We start from the raw sequence: 13,559 nt of genomic DNA on the forward strand, positions 1-13,559 counted from the left end.
ACTTCTGGGACACAACTTTCTTGCAGGTGCAAGGTTCCCAGATCTGCCTGGGAAAGATCTGGCTGAGAAGATTCCAGTTCTGACTGGGAAGGTAAAAAACCCAAGTTTTCTTCTTCATCAGGCATTACAATGTCATGAGCAGGACTACAAGGCCCATGAGTCATCACACTATCCCCCTCCTCAAGGCCCCTCCCAAACTGGGACTCTCTCCCCGAGGCGCGAGGTCGTGGCTTGGCGGGATAGGTCTGATGGAAGCGACGGGTTAGATCAGGAGCATGGACTGTGGAGGCGTCTTCCCAAGAGCGTTCCTCAGGGCCAAAACCCACCCAGTCAATGAGATATTGCAGGCGGCGGCGGTGAAAGCGAGAATCTAAAATGTCCTGAACCTCGAACTCGTCCTCCCCATCCACCAAAATAGGGACGGGGGCCGGCCGGTCTACATCTGGCCGCACACCATCCGCCGGAAGGAGCAGGGAGCGGTGAAACACTGGGTGAATGCGCATTGAACGTGGAAGTTGGAGTTTGAAAGTCACGGGGTTTAATTGCGCCACCACTGGATAGGGGCCAATGAAACGGGCATCTAACTTCCGGCAAGGGCGGTGGGAGGGCAAAAAGCGAGTGGACAGAAAAACCCGATCTCCTACCTTGATTTCGGGGCCCGGCTGGCGATGTTTGTCCGCGTGACGTTTATAGTCCTCCTTGGCTTGTTCCAGTTGCTGAAGCAAAAGTTGTTGCACCGCTGTGAGTTCCTGCAGCCAATCTTCTGCTGCGGGAACTTCTGAAGTTTCAATGACAGGGGAAAAGAAACGTGGATGGAAGCCGTAGTTTGCAAAGAACGGCGTTTCTTTTGTAGAAGCCTGGACTCCATTGTTGTAGGCAAATTCCGACAGTGGTAACAGAGAAGCCCAATTGTCCTGTTGGTAGTTTACATAACAGCGAAGGTACTGTTCCAAAGTGGCATTGGTGCGCTCCGTTTGCCCATCCGTTTGGGGATGATGAGCTGAAGATAAACGAGAGTCTATGCCCAATAGTTTTTGTAGTGCCTTCCAGAAACGAGAGGTGAATTGGGATCCACGGTCTGTGACCAAACTCTTGGGCAATCCATGTAGTCTGAAAACATGTTGGAGGAATAAATCTGCAGTCTCTTGGGCCGTGGGAAGACCTTCACAGGGAATGAAATGGGCTAACTTGGTGAAAAGGTCCACCACCACTAGGATCGTGGTGAATCCACAGGAAGGTGGTAAGTCAGTGATAAAATCCGCAGAAATTATTTCCCATGGGCGAGATGGGTTAGGAAGGGGGTGTAGAAGCCCTGAGGGCTTCTCCCTTCTTATCTTGGAGCGCTGGCATACTGGGCAGGTGTTAACATATTTTTCTACATCCTTGCGGATCTTGGGCCACCAGAAATCTCTTAGGATCAAATGCATGGTTTTAAATAGTCCGAAATGCCCTGCTGGTTTGCAGTCATGACACAGACGAAGTACTTTTTCCCTGCCCGGTCCGGGTGGGATATAAACATGATTTCTATAGCAAAGTAGTCCATCTTTAAGCGAAAAGGGAAAGTGCAGACCTTGACGAAGTTGGTCCTGCGCCCAGGCATCTGCTTGCTGACTAGCCCTGATTTCTTGAGCACAGATGGGCCCTGGATTAGGGGAAGTTGAATCAATGGGAGTGGATTTGGTGTTCCCCACTGTGAGCGTGGCAAAGTTCTCGGGTTGTAGTAGTTGGGATTCAAAGGTCTCCTTGCGTCCCGCAGCGTATTCCGGTTTACGTGACAGGGCGTCTGCTTGCTTGGTTTGGGCTGGGGTCACATAATGAATCTGGAAGTTGAAACGTTCAAAGAATAAAGCCCAACGTTGCTGCCTTTGATTTAGCTTGCGGGCAGTTCTTAGATGTTCTAGATTCCGATGATCAGTGTGGACTTCAATGGGGAATTTGGCCCCTTCTAGCCAATGTCTCCAAGTTTCAAAAGCTGCCTTTATGGCTAATAGTTCTTTTTCCCAAATGGTATAGTTCCTCTCTGGTGCGGTTAGTTGACGAGAATAATAAGCACAAGGATGAAGGTGATCTCCCACCGGTTGTAGGAGCACAGCCCCAATTGCCACATCAGAGGCGTCCGCTTGCACCACAAAAAGGGTTTCAGGATCTGGATGCTGAAGGATTGGCTGGGATGTGAATAATTTCTTTAGTTGCTGGAACCCTTTCTCTGCTTGATCAGTCCAGCGGAAGGGCCGTTTTCCACGGATGCAGCTAGTGATTGGGTCAGACCAGCGGGCAAAATCTGGAATGAACTTGCGGTAGTAGTTCGCGAACCCCAAGAATCGCTGCACCTCCTTCTTGTTAGTTGGCGCCCGCCATTCCAATACTGCTGAAACCTTGGCTGGATCCATGGAGAGCCCTAGAGGCGAGATACGGTATCCAAGGAAATCTACCTCTTGTAGATCAAAAGCGCATTTTTCCAGCTTGGCATAAAGTCCATGATCCCGCAATCGTTGTAGCACCATTTTGACGTGGTTCTCATGTTCTGATTGTGATCTAGAAAACACCAAAAAATCGTCCAGGTAGATTATCAAGAACCTATCTAGATAGTCCTGGAAAATGTCATTGACAAAATGCTGGAACGTTGCGGGAGCTCCGCATAATCCATAATTCATAACTCGGGACTCGAATAATCCGAATTTAGTCTGGAAGGCGGTCTTCCACTCGTCCCCTTCTCTGATGCAAACTAAGTTGTAAGCTCCCCGAAGATCCAGCTTGGTGTAAACCTTGGCTCCTCGAAGTCGGTCTAGTAGATCCGAGATTAAGGGCAGGGGATAGCTGTTCCGCTTGGTGATATTATTCAATGCTCTGTAGTCCACCACCAAGCGTAATTCCCCTGACTTCTTTTTCACAAACATCACTGGGGAGGCGGCTGGGGATTGAGAGGGTCTGATGAATCCCTTGCGAAGGTTTGTCTCTATGAATTCCCTGAGAGCTTCTTGCTCTGGTTCAGTCAGGGAGTAGAGATGCCCTCGCGGGATCGGGGCCCCCTCCACCAAGTCAATGGCACAGTCATAAGGTCTATGTGGGGGTAACCTTTCGGCTTCTTTTTCATTGAATACATCCCAATACTCGGAGTACTTCTTTGGCAAGGTGATAATGGGCTCGGTGTCTGTGGCATGGCAGACCTTGGCTACGAGGCAATGATTTTGGCAGTACTTTGAAGCAAACTGCAGTTCTCTGTTGGACCAGGAGATGCTTGGGTCGTGAAGTGTCAGCCATGGAATCCCCAAAATCACAGGGAAATGGGGAACCTCAGTAACAAAGAAGGAAATCTCTTCCATATGTTCCCTTATCCACATCCTGGTGGGTTCCGACCACTGGCTTACGGGGCCCGTCTTGAGAGGGCGACCATCAATGGCTTGCACCACACGGGCATTCTTGAAGTCATGATATTGTAATCCCAGAGAGTCGGCATACTCTCTATCAATGAAATTGTTGGTAGCTCCTGAGTCTATCATGGCGTGGATCATGACGGGTCCCTTTTTTGCTGACCATAAGGTGACCACTAGAAGGAACAGGACCCCGGTTGGCGGCTCTTGAATGGGTTTCTTGACCGGGTTGGCGAGCCTCTCTACGCCCGGTCGTTGGCTTCCCCCGCCGGCTGTGTGCCAGCCGCCTCAGACGCCTTCGTCTCCGTGGAGGACGCCGCCGCAAGACGGGCGGCGGGCTTCCCTTTGGCTGGGCACTCTCTGGCGAAGTGGCCCCCATTCCCGCAATACCAGCAGAGATTTAGGCGTTGGCGGCGGGCCTTCTCGGCGGCATCTAATCTGGGACGCACATTGCCCAACTGCATCGGCACCTCCTCGCTCCCTCTGGGGTATGGGGATGGTGGTGGGGGTCTCCACACTGGACGCGGCTGAACGCTGGCGGGAGCGGAGGGTTTTGCCCCAGCTCTACCGCTCTGGCCTCGGACCCACTGTTTTCTGTTGGCAATCATGACTTCAGCCCGTAAACATTGATCGATGAGTGCTTCCAGCGTTTGGGGAGGATCCACCTTGGAGATTTCCTCCAGCATTTCAATGTTGAGACCCTCCCGAAATTGTCCTCTGAGGGCAACATCGTTCCAGCCGGTGTTGTGGGCCAGCACTCGGAACTCGGCTATGTACTGAGACATGGGTCTGTCTCCTTGGAAGAGGCGGCGGAGTTTGTGCCCGGCGGCCTCCAAATTGTCCTCGATTCCCCAGGTCGCCTTAAGGTGGTCCAAGAAATGTTGCGCTGACCTTAGATGTGGGGAGGCTTGGTCGAACAGAGCCGTCGCCCAGTTAGCCGCTGGCCCGTCTAGGAGACTGTAAATCCACGCCACCTTGATGTCTTCCTGGGGAAACTCGGCATCACGGGCCTCTAGATAAGCTTGGCATTGGCGACGGAAAACATGAACCTTAGAAGCTTCTCCAGTAAACTTGGTTGGCAACGCCATGGCCGGAAGACGGATTCCGCGTTCCTTCAAACCCTTTATTTCCCCATCCTGTGCGTTGAGCTTGTCACGGATTCGGTCCACCTCATCCTTGTCGATGGTGTAGGTAATCGGCTGGCCGCTCGGCCCAGGTACGGTTCCGGTAGACATTCTGGCCGAGGTTAATTGGTGCTTAGGGTGGCGGAGTCAAACTGTCACGACCCAGGCTACAGAGCACCAATAACCATACGCAGAGGCCAGATTCTATCTAATATCTTTATTAAGGAAATATATAAAGTTAGTAAAAACAAATGTAAAAGTTAGTCCAGAAGCAGACCTTTCAGGAAAGGTCAAAATTAGTCCAAAGAAACAATGTCCAATATGAAATATTAAGGTCCAAAGTTGTAATCCAATAACCGAAACACTCACTTTGCCAGGCAAAGTGAGGGGAGATGGCAAGGTCCTTTAGTCCATGAACTCGAGCAAGGCTAGGAAATAACTTGATACTTGATACAAGGCTTGAAACGTGGAACAAGGTAACGAGGAACAAGAACAAGGTCCGTGGAATAACTTGGTAAAATCCGTGAAACAAGGCAAGGGTTAGTCCTGGGAAACAAGGCAAGATCCGTAGGTAAACAAAGGCTGGGAAACAGGAGCGGAGGCTGGAAACAAGGCAAGGCTTGAGCAGGAACGAGGCTTGAATCGGAGCGCGCTGTCCAGACACAACTCGCTCCGGAGGCTGACGAATTGACTCCGCGAAGTTACTACGCGGGTAAAACACCTATATAGAGTCTAACTTTCCCGCCGAAGCAGTTCTCTGGGAACCAGAAACGAAAGCTAAACTCTGAGACCAGATGTCTGACTCCTTAAAGATTCTCACGAAAAGCAGACTTAATTGGGTACATTCTTAGCTGCTATCCTCGCACTCCTGCGCGAAGCTGCTTCCAAACCCCTCTGTTGTTTACAAAACTCATGGCGAGAGAACACGGGAGATGTAGGCTCAGGGTTTGTTTGACATACTTCTGGGACACAACTTTCTTGCAGGTGCAAGGTTCCCAGATCTGCCTGGGAAAGATCTGGCTGAGAAGATTCCAGTTCTGACTGGGAAGGTAAAAAACCCAAGTTTTCTTCTTCATCAGGCATTACAATGTCATGAGCAGGACTACAAGGCCCATGAGTCATCACAGAAGGCTATCAACCATTCAGTGGCATGAGAGGAAGAGTACTCCAGTTCCTCTCATAAATGAAATTAATTCAAGGAACCATAGCATTGAGGGACCCTTGAAATTATTTCAGCCTCTAAAGAGGAAAATGTAATGACTACCAAAGCCCTGACAAGTCAACCCTTGTTTGAAGGTACAGTGCTGAGGGGCAGATTTTCCTTATGCCTCTAACAAACAGATGTTTGCAGTCGAGGTAGGTTTTCAAATGATGTTTGTAAAACATTGAATGATTGCACCAACATCCCAAATATAGGCTGTATTGAGGTTCTTCAAATTCCATTTTCATATGGTGGCACATTTTATATTTTGTGGACTTAAATTCATACTAATATTACATAGAAGGTAAAGAATGTTTAGATTCTCATAAGCATTTGGGGCTGATTGCACGTTGGCTTAACTCAACATCTGGGGCAGATGGATGTGAATGCGCTGCACTGAAAGCCACTGGTGATATCAGTTATAATGGACTTTGGCATAATTCCCCTGTTTTTCAGACTTTGTTGAAATTAGCATTGTCATGTTGTTTGTTTGCATTTTTCACATGTCAGAAATTAGAACACTGGATTCCACTGGCCACTCTTAATTTAGGTGTGTAAGTTGACTGCAGATGATTTTGTTCTTCTGTTTGGCTTGCTTGTGGTTTTAATACTGTATTTTCCCATTTCTTTCCCCCTTTTCTCTATTCCTCCCTCCCTCCTCCCTTTCCCTACTGTTTTCTTTCTCTTTGCATGCCACCTGGATCAACAGATGAAATTAGTGGGGACGGTAATATGTGGTTATATACATACATATATATATATATACATAGTCTTTGTATCACTAACATGCAGTTTACAGCCATTATACTCATCTGCTGCTAAAATTGTGTTCAGTGAAGCAATGTGGGCCCAAAGCTGGCTTCCGTTACAAGCTTCGTGCTATTGTTCAATATGACACTAAAGGGAGGAAACCGCAACCTACAAATAAGATGTTATATTAAATTTGTGGCCGCTGTGGAAAACGTCAGCTAAGCACCTAAGCTCTTCTGTAATGTCTACAACAAATTACATAATGCCTTCTTATCAAAACCCTTTTTTTACATTTGCCCTGACATTCTTGCCTTGCAGGAAGGTGTATGGAACAAGATTAGGAAGAAAGGATTAGTGGAGGCCTAGTCATGACAAAGATGGGTACATTGCTGCTAGTTTAGCTCAGCTTTTGAAAAACTGAAATCATTTTTAAAACCCCTAAACGGAAATGTATGCTAAGCTGAAATGTATAGGCAACAGCATCGTTTAGGCTGGATTTTGCTTGAGTGGCTACTGGAGTGATGCCAAGAATCTGTTGGGTTTTTCAAAAGCCATTGTTGGTCTTTCTGCAGCTGGAAATAATTAAACACGTGCAAAAGGTCTCCCAGCCCTTGTGGGTGGTTCAGGGAGACGATGGAGAGAGCATTAGTTAGTGAGCAACTGTGATTCTGAGGCTGCTGCCTTATAGTCCCCACTCCTGGGTTCTTCTGCCTTATTCTCTCAGCCATTGTCGCCGCAATTGAACGAGTGAAGCTAACAAATTAAGGCTTCACAAAAAGGAATAGAAATGCTTGTCCCAAACATATGGGTGCCATAGAAAGATAAATGTTTCCTTTCAGTAGACATTTATTCTTTCTAGAGTTAATATGAATTTCCCTGTACTCATAAGTAATAGAGAAAAGTAAGAAAGTCAGGAAGTAATAAATTGATCAATTGTCTACCACCAGCACTCCAGCGACCTTTAAAGGTAATACAATATGGCAGGTGAACAACCAAGAGCAGTGGTGTCTGCAGTTGCAAAAGGACTCCTTTATAACCCCTCAAATGTCTAGATGTAATCGCAGAATCAGCAGTATTGCTTCATAAAGGTGATGCTGCATTTTGGGCTTGCTTTCTCTCTGCATGATGTCTGTTTTTAGGAGCATACCTTCATTGACAGTAAAAGCTAAAAGCAACTGGACAGGCTGCTTACTTGTAACTAGTTCTTCCGGTGTTCATTAGTACTGAAGTTTCACAAAAAATACAGTGGATTGTGCCTGGAGCTCTGTAGCCAATTAACATTCAAGGTTGGACAATTAAACACAAATCTCTTATTCAGTCCCCTCAGAAAGGGGTGCTTGGCAACCATTTGCAAAGCAAGCACACACTTCTATCTGTTTACAAGTCTTTTTAAAGCTTTCTAGTTAGCATGTTTCTATCTTTCTGCCTCCAGCCCTGGCATTAGTTGATGGGTTGCATTTTCCTTATGTTCTAGCTTCTAAATATTCCACAGCTTTACATCTAAATGACCCTGACATCCATTAGAAACTGACTTAGTATATAACATTTCGTAGCAGTCATCACTACATACACACAGCCCATCTTTCTCTTCTACAATGCATCTGAACCATTTGATTGAGTTCTGCTGAGTTATTCAACAGAGTGGTAAGGTGCCTTGTGCCATCCATTCCTACCAAAACCTGAACTTTGGAATTTTCTTAAACAACGCAGATGCAGAACCCATATGTTCAAATGGCCACTTGAAGAACCAGTTATAAGCAGAGATAGTTACAGGTGTACCTTTACCACTTCCACATTTTTTTTTCTCCAGTGAAAATAAACCCATAAAGGTGACTGATGAAGATAAGTTTGGGATAAACTCAGATAACCTTGCATTATTGGTTATTAATGCAATAATGTAAGAGGAGAACAAAAAATAATTCAAAGATTATACAAGAGGCATTGGATCTGTTTACTGTGTCTATCTAGGGAAAGTGTTTTGTGTAGCTTTCTGAAAGGGCTGGGAAATGCCACATTTGATTAAGTTTTATAGAATCGTAATCCTATTTGAAGATTGCATCCTATCAACTCATAGTAAACATATTCACTAATGAGCAAGTGCCAATGAAACAACTATTGTATTTACAATTTATTTAGCTGAAGCAGCACTAAATGACACATAAACTATGGCTGGAAGAGAAGCAAAAATAGAAATGATGACTTTGATTTCTATCTGTTACGTTAGTATGCTTTATTTTCTCCAATGAGCTTAGGGGTTACATGGGGTTGACATACACAAAATCCTGTAAGGGATGAAAGGTTGAGAGAGACAGAAGTAGAGAGACTAAGCCTTATAGTTGAAAGGGGGTTTGAACTTTGGCTTTTTTGTATCCTGTTATAAAATTTAATCTATTATGTGGCACTGAAAGAATGGAAAATATTTACAAATAGAACAAAAAAAGCTTTAGCAGTCATGTTTTTAAAAAGTTTGAGAGGGCAGGTTCAAAGTGGCTGAGAGAAGTGGGAGAAGTGATAGAACTTACCAACAGCTTCTCTGATGAAAGTTTGTTTTTTAAAATCTTTGAGTTGTAAAATTTGGCTGAAATTCCAGTATCTCTGAGAAACAGAAAAATCTGTGAGGAAACAGAACTTGAGTGGGAAAATTTAGCTTTTTCTTTTCAATCTGTAACATGTGGGGGTTATTTAGGATGAAATGTCAGCGTGACACAAAAAAAGGATGAAAAGAACATGAGACAGAGCAAAGTAAATAAAATTGGAAATACAAGGTAGTCCCCAAGTTACAAACATCCGTCTTACTAACGACTCATAGTTAAGAATGGGTGAGGTAACAGAAAGTGAGAGAAATCTCCCTCTCAGAAGGGAAATTCACTCCTCAAAAAATTATCATGACGAAAAGGGATGTCCCCAACTTTTTATTCCTGTTTCAAGTCCTTCCATAGTATCCCGAGCAAAATAATCAAGCAATGGGGCAATTCGTTAAAAACTTGGATGGCAGGAGCAAATAAAAATAGAATTACCAATTCAGTATTTTATTCCACAGAAGGAAAAGGAGAATGGGGGGGGGGGCAATAATCTACAAGACTATTTTGGGGCCTGCCAATTAACAAGATTGCTAGAATTAGATTTTGATTATCTATATCCATAGGTACTGTATCCACAGATTCAACTATCCATGGCTTGAAAATACTTTTGAAAAATCCGGATAGCACAGCCTGAATTTTGCTATTTTATAAGATAAACTGTTTTATTTATACTATTGTATATAATGAGACTTGAGCTTCCACCAGGGTCCTGAAACCAAACTTAGTTTCATGGATACCAAGGGCTCATTATATAGCCATCCTAACATCCTAGAAAGAGGGGAAGATGTATAAGCAGAGCATTCTGGCTTCTTCCTTGTTTGTCAAAATAAAAGTGAGTTGTATCAAAGTGAAAGTCTGAAGGCCATTATCATTCATGAATTACTGTTACCCTCACTTTTGTTTTGAACATCTAAAGAAGGCAAAAGTCAGTGTTTTGCTAATATATTTATACATTTCTGTTTTTTAATTGCTTTAGAGTGTGTATGTCTGTATATGTGTGTGTTAGTGTTGAGTGGTTAACTGCATCCTTCTGTAATCTAAACCAAACTTGTCAGGAGTGCTGCTTGTTTTAGACTCTCATTCAGAGAGAGAGGGGGAGGGAGACAAAGAGAGATTCTTTCATATGCTCATGCAAGAGTCCTGTTTCATTCTAGCAACCCAAGGGATACATTGATATCAATGGCATGTTAGCCTGGAGCAGATTTTTATAAACTAATTCCCAACCTTATCATTAATGGCAATTAACTCATGATGAACTACTTTCAAATATCTTTTATGGCACTGAATTTTAATGTGTGTTTGTAGAATTGTTATAGCATTTGTGTGTTTTTAACTGTAATGTGACCTGCCTCGAGTCATGGGGAAAGGCGAGTAAGAAATAAAATTGTTACTGTTATTGTTATTGTGATTGTTGTTGTTGTTATTATTATTATTTTCAGTAACCAAGAACAAAAAGCTATAACAATTGAATTAAAAGTAGAATTTCTCAAGAGAGGATTTGCAGTCCTTTAAGCAACCTGTAAATATGAAAGAAAAAGCACACTATACTGTTTTATACTATAATAAAATAATAATAAATCATTTATACCCGGCCACCATCTCCCCAAGGGGACTTGGGGCGGCTTACATGGGGCGGAGCCCGGACAGCATAATCAGATAAAAACAACATACATACAATTCACAATATAACAAAATAAAAACAAAATACAATATAAAACAAAGGTATTATAATAGTTGATAGTATCAGTCAACCATCAAATACAATTCTGTCGTATACATAGGTGGAAGAATTGAAACATCTATGCAAGAATACAATGATGAGATAAAATGCATAGATAATAAAATAGGGACCTAATAAATACCAGATAATACCGTTTGGGGTTAGCTATCTAATGCTTGTCTCACCAAAGGCCAACTGAAATATCCAAGTCTTTAGTTGTTTCCTGAAGGAAGGTAGTGAGGGAGCTAATCTAATCTCCCTGGGGAGGGAGTTCCAGAGCTGGGGAGCCACAGCCGAGAAGGCCCTCTCTCTTGTCCCCAACAGACGTAGTTGTGAGGAGGGCGGAAGCGAGAGAAGGGCCTCCCCGGAAGATCTCAGAGATCACATAGGTTCATAGGGGACGACACGGTCACGAATATAGGCAGGTCCCAAACCGTTTATAACTAAATGTTATGCACTTTCACTATTGATCCTAATCATCAGACCCTCCCAGTGCAAATGATCTACAAAATTATTCCCTGTTAGTTCCCCCTACGAAGCTTCTTCGTTAGAGTCTCCACTCCAGTTTCTTTTGATAATGCGGATAGACTTACTCATATTTTGACTAACAAATGTAAATAGGAGGACTGTCTCTAGAGTAATAAAGAATGCATTCAGTTTGTCTCTCCAGTCATTGAAAAAAAAGAGTCTGTGTGTAGTGCAATGAGGTCATCTTTGTTTCTGTGAATAAGTCGCACATGGGGAGGATTTAGTCATGATAGTTTAAGCAGATTTATATGGAGGTGAAAAGGTTACAGATTTTTTTGTTTTTTGATGGGGAAAGCGAGTGGGGGGCAACCAATCAATTCCGCCCCTCTCAAATTGCAAATGCTGTGTTTCTACTTTCAGAAACAGATGACTACGCAGAGATTATAGATGAAGAAGATACTTATACGATGCCTTCTAGTAAGTGAATGCGTTCACTCCATATATTTTCATGCCCTTTATTGAAATATGTAACGCTTAGAACGTCAGTCATCAAGTTTTACAATTAGTAACTTTCATGATTATGCTAGTTTCGGCCCAGTGACTTCAGTTGTTGCCTAGTTTTTTAGGCTATGCAGCTAGTACAATAAAATGGAATGTTGCTTCTGTATCATTAAGGAATCTCATATCTAAAGTCCAAAGAGTTGGTTTAATTGATCCCAAGCGTTTGTGTTCATCCAGCTTTATAAGCAAACATCCCCCAAAACACTCTCCCAGTCACATTGCCTTTGGCATTTTTAACAGTTCCAGAAGTGGTTTGATAGTTACCATAGTAATTTTCCATTGATCATTTCAATTGGATTGATGGGAGTTGGCCCCATGCTTCAAGAAGCAGAGGTTCCCTACCCCTCACGTATATGTTGCTGTTAGGGTAATCAATATGCTTCAAAGTTATGGAATAAAATCTGAATATGGGACAATTTTGTTCAATCTTAGTCAGATATGATCAGTATATGGATAGGAGCTTTGCTTGGAAATTGTAGGCCCAATGCAGACTCAATATTAACGTACCAGTTATTGGTATAAGAACACAGCAAGTTTCAAGACTCTGACAGTCTCCTCTGGCATCGTAGGAGAGGAAACTTTTAACTTTATTTGTAATTTCCTGTTGTATCTGAACTTGAAATAACATGGTTTATTGTGACTGATTAGTTCAACAACTTATATCTGGACCATCATATTTATTTCCTCTACCATCACCATTACACTGTACAGATATAGATATTATTCATCATCTTTATCCTAGCCTTTGTTTACAAGATTCAGGATGTTTTCTGAGTGAAATCTTCCACATTTGTATAGTTCACATGTAAGGAAAACATGAATTTATTTAAAATCAGAGGTGTAGGATTTCATTATTTCTCTCTCCCCCCTCCCTAGTTAGAGAAAGGAGAGGAACAATGGGAACAGTAGTTTAAGTCTCTCTCCGAACTGAACCTGTTTGTGGCAGCATGTGTTTATGAATATGTACATATAATATTTATATTCTGCATTTCTACTTGCACAGGAGCCAAGATGGCATGTAAGAAGGGAATTATATAAATGCAATAAGTAAAGCTCCCTGAGAAAGAAATAATGTGTTGGATTTTGTTATTGATGTTTCTGATCATAATTAATGAGATGGTAATGAGAGTGTGGAGTGCATATAACAATTCTGTCACGAAGCATGCTGTGCTTTGAAACAAAAACAAGGACAGAAGTTATGAATAATGTCTTTGTATAATATTATGAAGACAGAGGCTGAAAAATACAGATCAAGGAGCTCACAATAACTTGAACAATGAAATCTGTGTGGGGTGGGTTTTCTTTAAAAAAAAGAATTAGAATTTTTCCAAATGTATCCTGAATTTTAAAAAAACAGTTTCTAAGCAAGTGTCTGATTTTTCTCTTAATTGCACTGCAGAAAGCTATGGAATAGATGAAGGTAACAGGAGATCATTTAATATCTCTGTGCTTGCAACTTTGGATTGATGTGATTTTTTTAAAAAATGAACTTGACTTTGTATTAATAAAGTGTTTGTTGGCTTAATTTTATGTAGCTAAGCCAATATCTTTGGCATTTAAAAAAAGAAAAATGAATTATTCCAATACACAGGTTGTTAGGAGACTTCAAGGCCATTTCTGGTAGTTGGATGTAAATGTAATGTTCCACTGTGGGAATGATCCCGATTTTGAGTCATGTAGAACATTCCTAGTGTTGAAACAAGAAATGTAGCTTGTTTCCCTATAAATATACACACATTTATTATATCCATTTTGCATCAAATTTAAGTAGGCAATTATGTA

At 42.7% G+C, this 13,559-nt stretch overlaps 1 protein-coding gene across 9 annotated transcripts in view; it reads left to right on the forward strand.

Moving 5' to 3' along the window:
• Positions 1-13,559, forward strand: part of ptk2 (protein tyrosine kinase 2) — a 261,873-nt gene that overhangs the window by 184,168 nt on the left and 64,146 nt on the right. For 5 of the 9 annotated variants that reach the window (XM_062979966.1, XM_062979967.1, XM_062979962.1 and 2 more), the window contains 3 exons: positions 6,406-6,423; positions 11,637-11,693; positions 13,177-13,197. In XM_062979966.1, coding sequence (XP_062836036.1) covers positions 6,406-6,423; positions 11,637-11,693; positions 13,177-13,197 — 96 coding nt within the window. The remainder of the gene's footprint in view (positions 1-6,405; positions 6,424-11,636; positions 11,694-13,176; positions 13,198-13,559) is intronic. The other 4 variants (XM_062979963.1, XM_062979965.1, XM_062979964.1 and 1 more) reach the window with 3 other exon arrangements.

Source organism: Anolis carolinensis, chromosome 4 (assembly GCF_035594765.1).
Source record: "Anolis carolinensis isolate JA03-04 chromosome 4, rAnoCar3.1.pri, whole genome shotgun sequence".
Classification (NCBI taxonomy): domain Eukaryota; kingdom Metazoa; phylum Chordata; class Lepidosauria; order Squamata; family Dactyloidae; genus Anolis; species Anolis carolinensis.